General features: G+C 35.8%; 1 protein-coding gene across 1 annotated transcript in view; it reads left to right on the top strand.

The window, feature by feature from the left end:
- LOC149087374 (uncharacterized) overlaps nucleotides 1–13,987 on the top strand; it is a 51,871-nt gene that overhangs the window by 31,070 nt on the left and 6,814 nt on the right. The window contains exons 17-21 of the mRNA XM_089231447.1: nucleotides 32–222; nucleotides 1,736–1,901; nucleotides 9,073–9,213; nucleotides 9,465–9,535; nucleotides 12,922–13,117. Of these exons, the coding sequence (XP_089087573.1) occupies nucleotides 32–222; nucleotides 1,736–1,901; nucleotides 9,073–9,213; nucleotides 9,465–9,535; nucleotides 12,922–13,117 (765 nt within the window). The remainder of the gene's footprint in view (nucleotides 1–31; nucleotides 223–1,735; nucleotides 1,902–9,072; nucleotides 9,214–9,464; nucleotides 9,536–12,921; nucleotides 13,118–13,987) is intronic.

Raw genomic sequence — 13,987 nt, 5'->3', positions numbered from 1 at the left:
TTTTTCCAATTTTTTTCTTTTCTGTACTCAGGCGTGCACGAGTGAAGATTGTCTATGCAAGCATACTCGGGAAGTCTATAAGAAGCAGTTTTCATCGTACTTTGAAAATGAGGATGCACATGAATTGGATAATGATGAAAAGATCAAAGAAATATGTGAAGATATTGTTTGTGTATCTGATGAAGAACTAGGGGATGTTGAAAAACCTGCTTCAGAAGAAAAGTGAGTTTCTGCAATTCTGATAGAAGAAAAGTTCTGATTTATCCAACATAAATATAAAAATGCATATGCATGCTTAGGGTTTCAGGAGAAACATGCTGGCTTCTTGAATTTAAGGATCAATGCTTTGCTGCTGCTTTTTATTTTTTCAATTAATTGAAATTGGGTTAAATCATTTAACCAGTCATCTGGCTATGACAGCCGTTGTAGCGATACATAACGGTGGTGCCCATGATTGCATATGCCTTAATGCAGATTTTCCTGTCTTTATCACATAGATATGATAGACTAATTTGTCATACAGCTGCTGCCACTTGTACAGGCATCCTTCTACTTTATCATCTCGCCACTAGATGGGGTTGTACAATTATATTTGAAGGTCAGGTGTTGTTATTACTATTAACTTCTCTATGCTTTGCAAGGCTGCATCCTCAATCGTTGTTTTCTATATATATTCTGTCTTTTGGGAAAAAGAAAAAATATAAGATTACATATCATTTTACAAATTGCAATACATAATTTTTAACATGAATTACTGAGAAATATTTTCCTGCATTCATTTTGAACTTGAACAATCCATGCTGTCATTGCATTTAATTAAGAATTCAACATTTCAATTTAGAAAATTCACTTTTATTATTACTTTTACGATTTTAAATATACATCAAAGAACATCAGTTTTAAAGTTTTAATTTTTTTTTAAAATTCAATCAAAATATATATTTAATAGCTTTATACTTCCAAAAAAAGAAAAGGTGTACGCTTCTTCGTGAAAAGGGGCACCAGGGGTAGCATGCGGAGAAATTAATTGGCCAGATGACTGGTTAAAAATCATTTTCCTAAAAAAATATTTAGTCCCCTCAGCATTGATGGGAAATTATTCTTGGGGAAGAAAAGAACGAGGAAAATGGCATTTGAATGTTTACTTTACCCATGCTACTCTGTCAAAGTTGTTTTCCTAAAATGTGTTTTGCAACATGTTTCAATAGAGATAGATATTCATGTTTCTGGCAAAACCTAGATAGCTTTTGTATACAGTAAGGGTCTGACCAGCTGATTAAAAAAAGGGTGAAAATTTACACATTCATGTTTCTAGAGTGAGCTGGGATGATTTGTTTTTACTTATACTTGGTAATTACATGAAAGCTAAATTTTATTCTTGAAAAGGTGCACCTTTCACAGCGATATGGTGCTTGTCATGTTCACAAATACATTGTTTTTTCTCCACACTGGTGTTTTATTCAGGGAATATGGTAATTTTTAATTTATATTGCTCCAAGAATGAGGCCAGATGTGGCCGCGCCTATTTCATACTTCCTAAAGCCAGCTGTGGATTGTGCAATGTGGCCATCAGTCTCTACTACTTCTATATGCTTTTGGAATGAACAGCAACTTATCTAGATCTTTTCATTCAATGAAATGTCCTTCCTTCTGCCAAGATAAATGATATGTTCTTAACGATAAAATTTATATTTTATGGTGAAGTTTCTTGTTCTTTTTCTTTTCTTTGTTTTAGAAAAGATACATCGAATGATATGCAACTTATTCCTGAGAAAGATATTCCCAAGAAAGATGAACCTGCTAAAAAAAACAGAGTTCGTTTCAATTTGGAGCCAGAGATCCAGAACTACACTGTTGATGACAGCAGTGTTGGATACAAAGAAATTCAGCACAAAGACAAGGTAATTTCTTTGTGAATCCTTAGTTATCACATTTACATTGTCTTTTTTTTTAATTATGTGATACTCCACAAAAAATAGTCTTATTCCAAATTCTGCGTCATTTGTATTTGTGCTGGTATGAAAGCTTCTCAGGATGTTGAAAATACGGTTGAACCCAGATTTAATCAATCAGTTTAAGTTTTTATTCATTAAATTGAGGTAAATGGTTATGCAATTGAACTAAGTTAGTTCCCAGTTTAAAGTCACTGGGAAAAGGTTTGAATCATCCAGTTAATCTATCCTGGATCCATAATATGACTACAAATTGTAACTCAATCATCACCATTCATAAAGGATAATAATTATCAATTATTAAAATTGTATCAGCTACGAAACTGTTTCCTAAATTTTAATAATTTATGATTCTAATATATATACACGTGTATATAATCTATCTCATCTGCTACATTATTCCACTGTTCTGGAATCAGCGTTGCTGCAGAATTTCTTGATCATGCTCAAAGCCAGATTTATGGAAACAGTTCATGATCATCCATTGTAAAACTATTTCCCAAATTTTCTGATACTTTCAATGATGACACAAAGATTCAGATTTTAAATGTTACACCTGGATCCTATAGGTGGAAAATCATAATTGGTATCAAGTGATATCATTCTTTATGCACTCCAGCTGAACAAAGCTAAAATTAGCATTAACTTATCAAAGAAAGAGGAGAAAAACAGAATTTTCAAACTTTTATTTGTCTTGAGAGATTTTTTTAACATATTGGTACAGGCAAAGTCTTACTTGTACAATTTTTCGAAATTAAATTTACACACATCAGTTTTTCCCTGCAACTTAGAATTATACAAATCATTTGAGAGAAAAAATTGAATCAAACAAGAAATTTAAACATTAAATTAGATAGAAAACTCTAGGGGAATTGAAAAAAAGTTTGAAATATCCAAAATTAAATTAGCCTGATTATTTATTTTCACATGTCAAAGATTTTTTTTCCTACAGTAAGTTTTTCAAATTTAACAATAGCTCGGCATAAGAAAATTTTTTTTTTTACACCTTGCAATATATGTCTCAAATTTTAATTTAAATCTTGTGACTAAATAAGAAATATGTTTCTCACCAAGGAGCCAGTCCTATCCTTGATGAGATTATGTCCTATCAAGATATAGTTTTCTGATAGGCGTTCCAATACACTTCAGTCCACGAAAAAGTCTGAATCCACAATACTTCGTAGGAAGGAGGTCCAGAAGGACCTCATAACTATGAGTAATGAAGATTATTGGTTCTATCCAAGTGAAGTATTTTGCAAGCTCAATCTGGTCAATGTCAGTCAATCAGTCGGTCTCTGATCATCTCTGTCAGAGGCCGACGTGTGAGGGTTATCAGCAGAATACTAAGACCAAAGGATCAGTCAAAACGTCACAAGCTCAAGATTGCTTGAATTTTCAGTCCCTCAACATCCATGGCTTCATCAATATTTTAGACGAGTAATAAGACAATCATTTCAAGAATCTTGGTTGAAAACTTGGACCAACTCGTGCAAGTATCCAGGCATGTCTAGAACAAGTAAGAGCCCAAGGGGGTATTGGTTTACTTTGATTTCTCATTACGGAATACTTTTCCTAGCCAAAAGTAAAATTAACAATGAAATTTAGTTTAGTTGCTAAAAAAAATGTAGATCAATCATATATCGAAAGACAGTGGTAAACGCGATGGCACAATGCGTCAGTAAATATGTTAGAACTACATGACAAATGGGAATTAACTCTTCTGAGATAGGTTTTTATACATAGACAAAACAATAATAATCTCGGCTCAATCAGGTAACAAAACCAACCCATCTAACTGCAAAAAAAATTGTCACTACCAAGATTACGTATTCAAATCGCGCGTGCGCCATTCCGGAATCCGGTGACAAGTCTGTCCCATGCTTTTGCCCCCCCCCCCCCGATCACCATGATTCACCGCAATGATGAAACACAAATATTTAGTACTTTTTTAATATTATTTAGAGACCCCTTTCGGACACACAGACAGATGAACAAAGGTTGTCTGATAGTAAGGTAAAAAAATGGTGTTTGGGTATTTTTTTTTTTTGACAAATTCTATTTTATTTTTCAACATTGCCTCCTTCAAGATCCACACACTTTCTCAGATGATTTTCAAATTTTGTTATCTTGTCAGAAAATTGTTTTCTCTAACTCCTCAAAGTAGTCATTTATAGCTGTGATGGTCTCTTCATTTGATAAAATAATTTTTCTACCAAGCCAGGTGTTCAAGCTAGGAACATAAAAAAAGCCACTGGGTGCCAAATCTAGTATTCAGGGGATGAGGAATTACTGGAAAGCCTAATTCATGCAATTTAGCCATTGCAGTGGTGGATCTGTGAGATTGGGCATTGGCTTGGTTAGATAAGGCTGGTTTTGTGCACCAATCTCTCCTTTATAATGAAAATTTTGTTATAACAAAGGGATTTCTCCAGTACCTTGGAGTTCGTTATAACATTATTCAGTTGTATAAATACACAGACAATCAACTGCTTTGACCCTGGGAGACCAGTATCATTTAGTAAGGGACAACTCAGGTTGTGTTTTTCTTTGATAGGGTTGTTAATGAATGGAGTTAGTTTAGTTGAATGTAGTTTACCTCCAAATGTCATGAATTCTAACACAATTGACGCATTTAAAAAGAAATATGATAAAAATGGTGGGATAAATCGAGAAGCTACAGGTATACATAGCTTAGATAGGACCACCATAATTTTTTTCATTGGCAGTGTATTATATATTATCATTAGTTTTTCCTTGTGATATATGCTCTTATATTGGATCACTGTATTTTAATTATATTTGACATCCACATTTTTTATGGGAATTTATTTATCAGCCACCTTGCTGTCAAGCTGTCAATTTGCCTGTTGTGGCCTTTATATTTGTATTTGATACTTAGAGTTGTAATAATTTGAAACTTATCGGACTGCTATCTCATAGAGAAAAACCTTACTTTTTAAATGACCTATGTTTTTTACTTTTTAAACCTTACATCATTTTTGTTTGGCAATAAGCATATTCATGGGACGAATATAGGTAATTCAATTATATAAGTGAATTTCAGTTAATTACAAAAAAAAAGCTCCATAAAAAATGCATATGCTTCTATAGCTGCAACTCATAGTGAATCTACAAGCAGAGTCATTTTCATGAGTTTCAATTGTAGATAATGTAAAATCTGCAACTGGATTAGTGTTTGAAAATGTTTTTCCCCCTAAAAGAGATCTAGAATTGACCTACATATGTGTAGTATTCACCTAAAATATTATATCCGGGGCAATAGTAATTTAATAAAGTGAATATTATGAATAATGTTATTTATATTATCACAAAAAATGAGTAACTTTGCCTGGTTTTAATTTATACAAAAATTGCCACGTTTTTAAGACAAATAAATTCAACTGGTCGAATGGTCGACGCGTTTCGGCTCTTCAATGGAGAGCCGTCATCAGGACCTCGTGGTCAGAACTCACACGAATGAAGAGTGATGTTTACGTCTGGTCGTCCGAAGAGTTCGCCTTTGTATTTGCTGCGTCCGAGTGGTCTTTGGATGCGAATTGGGGAGCCATCTGTTGTAAAGTGTTGAAAGTTTTTTCACGACTGAGGTTAATAAAGCCTGTCCAAGCTGACGAAATAGGTGGTGTGTTTCTTCCATCATTAACGAGGAAATTCTGGCATGTTCTGATGAAGTATCCCTCGAGAAAATTCAATTCCGAATTGTGTGTTGCTTTTTTAAAAACAAATGCTTTGTCAAAATCAAAATGATGTGAATGTTGCCAACAGTGTTGGGCAATAGCCGAATTATCCGTCCGTCCCTTCTCAACATGCTTTCGGTGTTCGAGAACTCGAATATTTAGATTTCTTCTAGTTTGGCCAATATATCCATTTTCACAATTCTTGCATGGGATGAAGTAGATACCAGATTCTTTGGAGGGTGAGATAGGATCTTTCAGATGGGAAAAGGTGAGTATATTTGTTGGCTGGAATATTGTATGGAAGTCAAATTTCTTGAAGATAGAAGAGATCATGAAACTTGAAGACACGAATGGAAGAACAACGGTATTAGAAAACTGTTTTGAGTCAGCTGGGAGCAGGTTCGTGGTGCATGTCTGGGTCATTTTTCTGAGGACCTTGTCGATGATAAAAGGTGAAAAACCCCGATTAGAAGCGATGTCACGAAGGATATTGAGTTCATTCTGGAGGGAGGCTGAATCACTGCAAAGTTTTAGTGCTCGATGAACAAAAGAAGAAAATGCCGAAAGTTTCTGATTGGGAGGATGAAAGGATTTTTCATGAGGTGGCATGGAGATAGCGAATGGCTTACGGTACACAGATGTATGAAATTCAGTGTCTGTCTTTTTAATGAGCACGTCGAGAAAAGGCAGTATATTATTTTTTTCCATTTCATAGGTGAATTCAATATGTGGGTCAATAGAATTCATAAAATTGAATAACTCAGTGACATTGACCTCAGTCTCATCAACTAAAGTGAATGTGTCATCAACATACCTGATCCAAAGTTTGAAGTGGTGGGTTTCCAAAAGTTTTGTTTCGAAAAAATCCATATATATGTCACAGAGGATAGGCGAGAGTGGGTTGCCCATGGCAAGACCTTCTGTTTGGCGGTAAAACTTTCCAAACACTGAAAAATAATTGTGCGATACACAAAGTTGGGTGAGTTGACATATTTCTTCGATTTCAATCGAGGAGAAGTGGAATTCTTGCAGACGTTGTTTCAGGAAAGAAATTGCACCGCTGATGGGAATGTTAGTAAACATGGATTTGATATCGAAGGAAATCATTGTAGCGTTATCTGGTTGAATGCTGCGGATGATGGAAACGAATTCTGAGGAATTCTTTACTGTGAAACGATGTTTTTTGCAGAGAGGGGACAAAAGTTCAGCGAGAAATTTAGCAAGTTGATGCGTAGGTGATCCAATGCAAGAAATTATAGGTCTTACTGAAAATGAAGGTTTGTGTATTTTTGGAAGAGCATAAAGTCTCCCGCAGTTTGCGGCGGATGGAAAGATGCGTTTCTTGGTCGAAGAATGTAGAATGGGAGTCTGATTGATTGAAAAAAAAAAAAATTTCTCCTGATCAGAAAGAATCTCTTCGGCACTTGGTTTCCTCTTCAGTTTCGGCCAATCGAAAAACCATTTCTTCACCATTTGAGAAATCTGAGATCTCTGCCATTCGAGAACTTAAAAGAAACAACAATATTTTCATCACTCAAGCTGACAAAGGTGGCCAAATTGTTGTACTTGATAAATCCATGTATCAAGAGTCGGTTGAAAAATTAATTAGCGATGGACCATATACTTGTCTCAATACGGATCCAGCTCCTACCCTTCTAAAATTGGTTCAAAAGAAAATCAATCAGACTCCCATTCTACATTCTTCGACCAAGAAACGCATCTTTCCATCCGCCGCAAACTGCGGGAGACTTTATGCTCTTCCAAAAATACACAAACCTTCATTTTCAGTAAGACCTATAATTTCTTGCATTGGATCACCTACGCATCAACTTGCTAAATTTCTCTTTGAACTTTTGTCCCCTCTCTGCAAAAAACATCGTTTCACAGTAAAGAATTCCTCAGAATTCGTTTCCATCATCCGCAGCATTCAACCAGATAACGCTACAATGATTTCCTTCGATATCAAATCCATGTTTACTAACATTCCCATCAGCGGTGCAATTTCTTTCCTGAAACAACGTCTGCAAGAATTCCACTTCTCCTCGATTGAAATCGAAGAAATATGTCAACTCACCCAACTTTGTGTATCGCACAATTATTTTTCAGTGTTTGGAAAGTTTTACCGCCAAACAGAAGGTCTTGCCATGGGCAACCCACTCTCGCCTATCCTCTGTGACATATATATGGATTTTTTCGAAACAAAACTTTTGGAAACCCACCACTTCAAACTTTGGATCAGGTATGTTGATGACACATTCACTTTAGTTGATGAGACTGAGGTCAATGTCACTGAGTTATTCAATTTTATGAATTCTATTGACCCACATATTGAATTCACCTATGAAATGGAAAAAAATAATATACTGCCTTTTCTCGACGTGCTCATTAAAAAGACAGACACTGAATTTCATACATCTGTGTACCGTAAGCCATTCGCTATCTCCATGCCACCTCATGAAAAATCCTTTCATCCTCCCAATCAGAAACTTTCGGCATTTTCTTCTTTTGTTCATCGAGCACTAAAACTTTGCAGTGATTCAGCCTCCCTCCAGAATGAACTCAATATCCTCCGTGACATCGCTTCTAATCGGGGTTTTTCACCTTTTATCATCGACAAGGTCCTCAGAAAAATGACCCAGACATGCACCACGAACCTGCTCCCAGCTGACTCAAAACAGTTTTCTAATACCGTTGTTCTTCCATTCGTTTCTTCAAGTTTCATGATCTCTTCTATCTTCAAGAAATTTGACTTCCATACAATATTCCAGCCAACAAATATACTCACCTTTTCCCATCTGAAAGATCCTATCTCACCCTCCAAAGAATCTGGTATCTACTTCATCCCATGCAAGAATTGTGAAAATGGATATATTGGCCAAACTAGAAGAAATCTAAATATTCGAGTTCTCGAACACCGAAAGCATGTTGAGAAGGGACGGACGGATAATTCGGCTATTGCCCAACACTGTTGGCAACATTCACATCATTTTGATTTTGACAAAGCATTTGTTTTTAAAAAAGCAACACACAATTCGGAATTGAATTTTCTCGAGGGATACTTCATCAGAACATGCCAGAATTTCCTCGTTAATGATGGAAGAAACACACCACCTATTTCGTCAGCTTGGACAGGCTTTATTAACCTCAGTCATGAAAAAACTTTCAACACTTTACAACAGATGGCTCCCCAATTCGCATCCAAAGACCACTCGGACGCAGCAAATACAAAGGCGAACTCTTCGGACGACCAGACGTAAACATCACTCTTCATTCGTGTGAGTTCTGACCACGAGGTCCTGATGACGGCTCTCCATTGAAGAGCCGAAACGCGTCGACCATTCGACCAGTTGAATTTATTTGTCTTAAAAACGTGGCAATTTTTGTATAAATTATTTATATTGTTTATCCATGTCAACTGCATTTAGATTGAAAGAAGATATGACACTGGAGAAGTTGAGGTGCTTTTCGTTTCTGGAACACGGCAGTATGCTAGTGCTGATGGCTTGCATATGGTGGCAGAGTTTTCTAACGGTGATTCGAAAGAAACTTTTCCTGACAAGCGAGTTGTGAGTAGATTTCCATCATAGATATTTTAGGCCAGGGCTGCGTCAAACGATTTTGAGCCATGCAAGACCAGTTTTTTCAGGCATGGCTAGCAGAGGGCGGACAATTTTAATTGTCTATTTTTAATAGCCACAGCCAAAAACTGTTTTTTCACAGCTCAAAATAGCTTAACACTGCCAGTTCAAAGGACCTGGGTTTATTGAACCAAATGAAACATTAAATATGAAAGTCATGCTTATCTTTTATTCTGTAGGTATATAAATCTGCAAGTGGTCGAAAAGAAACTATATATCCAAATGGAGTGAAAGAAGTTGAATTTCCAGGGTGAGTAGTGTATACAACTAGAAATGTGTTCTTACAAAGTTATACGATGGACAGAATATGAATAAGGAATGATTATGAGTTTCGGAAAGCAAACTCACATGCCTCTGCAGGGAATCAAACCTTCCCCTTGCAGTCCAGATGAGTGCTATACCATTATGCTACAGAGGACTACTACACCACATGCCAACTACAGCCATATCGATATACTGCAGTTTACTGCCGTTAATGACTTGGGTTGGAAATGAAGGCATACCATCTATCGTTCATCACCTCAAACTCATTAGGGAAATATCTTGTTATCTTACTCCCGGATCAAACCTGGGACCTCATGGCAACCTTCACTGCGGGAAACGAGCATCTCACCACCTTATCACTCGAGTCTCTTGTTGCAGATGATGGATATTTTTCCCTCTTAGAGCAGTGTTTCTTATACTTTTGTCACCCATATGCTTGCTCAAATCATGGTTCATCTGCAGCTCCCCAGAATAGTTTCGTCAATATTTTCACTTGTAAAAGAACCACTTTGAAGGATAAATAGGCAGACATATCAGTATCGCCATACTTGTCGCGATACCCCAGCAAAAGCCAGTATGTCCCCTTGGAGCCATGGCATGCACTCTGAGAAACACTGCCATAAAGTGTATATGTGCTCTGAATGGGGCAACAGATAAGCAGCCTCCTAACTTACCTTACCGAATAGCTCTCAAGGACAATAGCCCCCATATTGCAACACTCAGAGGAGAAACTCTGCTGTTCATACAAAGTACGATGAACTGGATACCAAGTGAAAATGAGGATGAAATGCCACAAAAACACGCATATTTTCTTTTCAAATTTCATCTCCACATGGTTCCAGTCCATCATCATACTTTGTGTGAACAGTGGAGAGTGACACACACACACACATATTGTGTTTCCCTTTTGCAAAAATATATTGTTTAGTCGGAGACCAAATGTTTCTCCTAGAATAACATGGCAAAAAAGAAATGATAAGAACAGCAGATAAAGTTGCAAATTAATAATTGGGAAAACACAAAAGTGCAAGCATCTGTTGCTTCCTTTTCCAATTTTAAAGATAGATAACAGAGCACTTCAAGTAGGCCTGTACAGGGTGAACTGTGAATAATCTGCAAACAAAAATGTGAGATTCGATCCCAGTCGATCCCAAGTGGGACATGATGGATCAATGCAACCCTGTTCCATCTCTGTTTTTGAGTTATGGTGGAAAATGTATTATGAAAAATGTGTGAAAACATTTTTTGAGAAAACATCAATTTATGCAGTTTCTGAAAGACCTATGCAAACTAAGCACATATTTGGAAAGAGCAGAAAAAATCCTATAAGGTGACACCATTTTTATCAGAGTATCTGTCTTTAATGGCAAGATACAAGCTTTTAAAGATTGGCAAAGTTCAAAACCAAATTGTCACCAAAATTTTTAATCGCCAATTCCACAAACACCCTTCTAGCTGCGATTGGGCAAATTTACCAAAAACTTTCCATTGCATCAGCTTTCAAATGAGCCTATAGTAAATCATCCGTGTTCTAGTTCAGGTGAAATTCAACCTTTTGTTTGCAATACATCTCTAAAATCAGTGTTGTTGAAGTTACATTTTAGCAGATTTTGACAATTTGATTTTGCTCTTTGCCACTCTCAGTGCTTGTAACTCGCCATTAAGTCTGGATATTCTGAGTGAAATGGTGTCACCTTATAGGATTTTCTCTGCAAAATGAAATTTTCATCAAAATCTGTGTCTGCTAATTCAGAATTTTCATTGAATATCTACTTTGATCACTGCTGATTTCAGTGATGTATTGCAAACAAAATGCTGAATTTTTCCTGAATCAAAACACAGATATGGTTTATTATAGACTCTTTCGTCCAATACACAAGTTTTTAATGAATTTGACAGATTGTAGCTAGAAGGGTGTTTGTGGAATAGGCAATTATAGATTTTGGCGACAATTTGATTTGGCACTTTGTCAGTCTTTCAGCACTTGTAACTTGGGATGAAATCCAGATATTCTGATAAAAACGGTTGTCACCTTATAAGATTTTTTTATGTTCTTTCCAAATATGTGCTTAGTTTGCACGTAGGTCTCTTAGAAACTTAACACAAATGCAAGGGTTTTTTTCAGACTTAATGCATTTTTCTTCCATGATCAATTTCTCACCATAACTCAAATTTTTAGAAATTAGACTGGGTTGCTATGATGTTTTATGTTCCACTTAGGGCTCATCTATCACCCATTTCCATTTGGCAGATTATTTGCAGATGAACCCGTATAAATTCAAACCTTGTCAAAACGAACCCTCTTGATATCAATTTTTGCTTTACAAGGATTATAGTTTAACGTTGCATTCATATTGGGGAAATAATAGTATAAAATCTTTGTTTAATACGAATACATAAATGCTGACACCTGTTTATGACAAAATAGCAATTTCACATCATACCAAAAAAACTTGATTCTTCTCCTCAGAGTTTATCCCTAGAAACAAATCCAAAAGGGTGAAGGAATTCCTAAGACTGGCGATACTGCCTTTGCCATTCTTGGTGGTGATTCTTGAAGCCCGTTTACAAGTTTAAGCTGTCAAGTACAAACTGTCTGAGTATAGGTAATCAAATTAGTCAATGCTCATTGGAAAATATGAGGCTGTGCTCATTGGAGCATGCGTAAACAGAATAATAGAATCCAGTTTATCTACTTGACAACTAAACAGTTCTTGACGTCTGCATGCATTTTAAAGTACTTGATGACTTAAAATTTAGTTAACTACTAAACTATTTGGTAGTAGGCTACTTGTGAGCGGGTAGTCTACTTTGATGAGTGCAGATTTCAGTGATGTATTGTGAACAAAAAATTTATTTTGAACTAGAACACTGATACGGTTTATTGTAGGCTCTTTCAAAAGCTTGCATGTGGTGTGGACAAGTTTTTGCAGAATTGGCGAATTCATATATTAGTGACAATTCAATTTTATATTTTGCCAATTTTTCAGCACTTGTAACTCGCCATTAAATCCAGATATTCTGCTTGAAATGGTGTTATTTTATAAGGTTTTTTCTGCACTTTTCAAATATGTGCTTAGTTTGCATGTAGTTATCTCAGAAAATTCACAAATCAAGGTTTTAAGAATTTGATGCATTTTCTTTCTGTCCACCATAATTCGAAAACGGTAAGAGATAAGACAGGGTTGCCATGGTGTTTAATGTTCCACTTGAGCTCATCCATCACCTCTTTCATTTGGCAGATTAGGTGAAGTTTACCGTGTTTATTTAAAAAAACATCTATTTAAAACAATTTTTCCTTTGCATTTACATTAAGTTATAGTTTCAAAACCAAAACTATTGAAATTTACTTTTTTTTCACTTACGTTTCAGCTTGCAGACAGAGCAATACTTCCCCGATGGCATGAAAAAAATTATTTATAGTAATGGAGTGTGCCACATTGTTTTTCCTAATGGTGCTGAAGAGACAATTTTACCCAATGGGGCAAAGACTAAGTATCTCCTAGATGGAACAGAGATCATTGAATATCCACATGGCGATAAAGAAGTCAGAAGTTCAGAGTATAGAGTAAGTTTTACCTGCATAACATTAACTCGCTCACTATATGATGTTTAGTCTTTCTTAATGTCCTCTTCTTTCTTCATAATAAAAGCTGTGGGGTTCATAGAAATGTTTTCAATTATGTGTCATAATCGTTTTATATTTGATATGCCACTGGGATCGATTTTTATTCATGGCTTGTCATACACAGATAGGATGCCCTTACAGTCGCCCCCCCCCATGTTTGCGGTTTTTTCCTTCATTGAAAATTTGTTGGCAACACTCGGCAATCATCATTCACATGTTTTGCTTGCAAAATTTGAGTTGTGTGTGTTTAAGATGGCTCAGTTTTCTGGTGCTACTGATAATGCTTGAAAAAGGCAAAAAAAAAATGAAAACTTTACAAGAAAAAATTAATTTATTGACTGCTTGGCAAAAATAAGTCAATTGCTGCTGTGTCCCAACATTACAAAATCAGCAAATCTACAGTAAGATATATATATCAAAAGAAAAAGGAATCTAAAAAATTCGAGCAGCCGTGGCTGTAGCTGCACCTTTGGCAGCGAAAACTTTGCATTGCCTACGGGATCCATGTGTTTCTCATACAAAAAATGCTGTTTTTTTGTGGCTACAGTATTACTACAAAAAAGGTATAAAGAGATATTTCGGGGTGACAAAATTAAAGCAGATCAAGTTTGGCGTGATATCTAGGGATTACGTAAGGGTTAAGAAAATATAATTAAAAGGAGAAACATTTAAAATTATTGCTAAATCAGTTTCAAGGCCATGTTTGACCTTGAAATCTATATATGACCTTGGAGTTTGACCTTGAAATCTATATCTAGATCTATATCTAGATGGCTAAAACCACTTTTATTCAGTGTCCTAGTCATGTCC

The sequence above is a fragment of the Pholcus phalangioides genome, unplaced genomic scaffold (assembly GCF_987345545.1).
Source record: "Pholcus phalangioides strain wild (caught in Gottingen) unplaced genomic scaffold, Ppha-v1.0 ptg000004l_1, whole genome shotgun sequence".
Lineage (NCBI taxonomy): Eukaryota > Metazoa > Arthropoda > Arachnida > Araneae > Pholcidae > Pholcus > Pholcus phalangioides.
The sequence above is the reverse complement of the archived record's forward strand: the minus strand, read 5'-3'. Positions and strand labels throughout refer to the sequence as shown.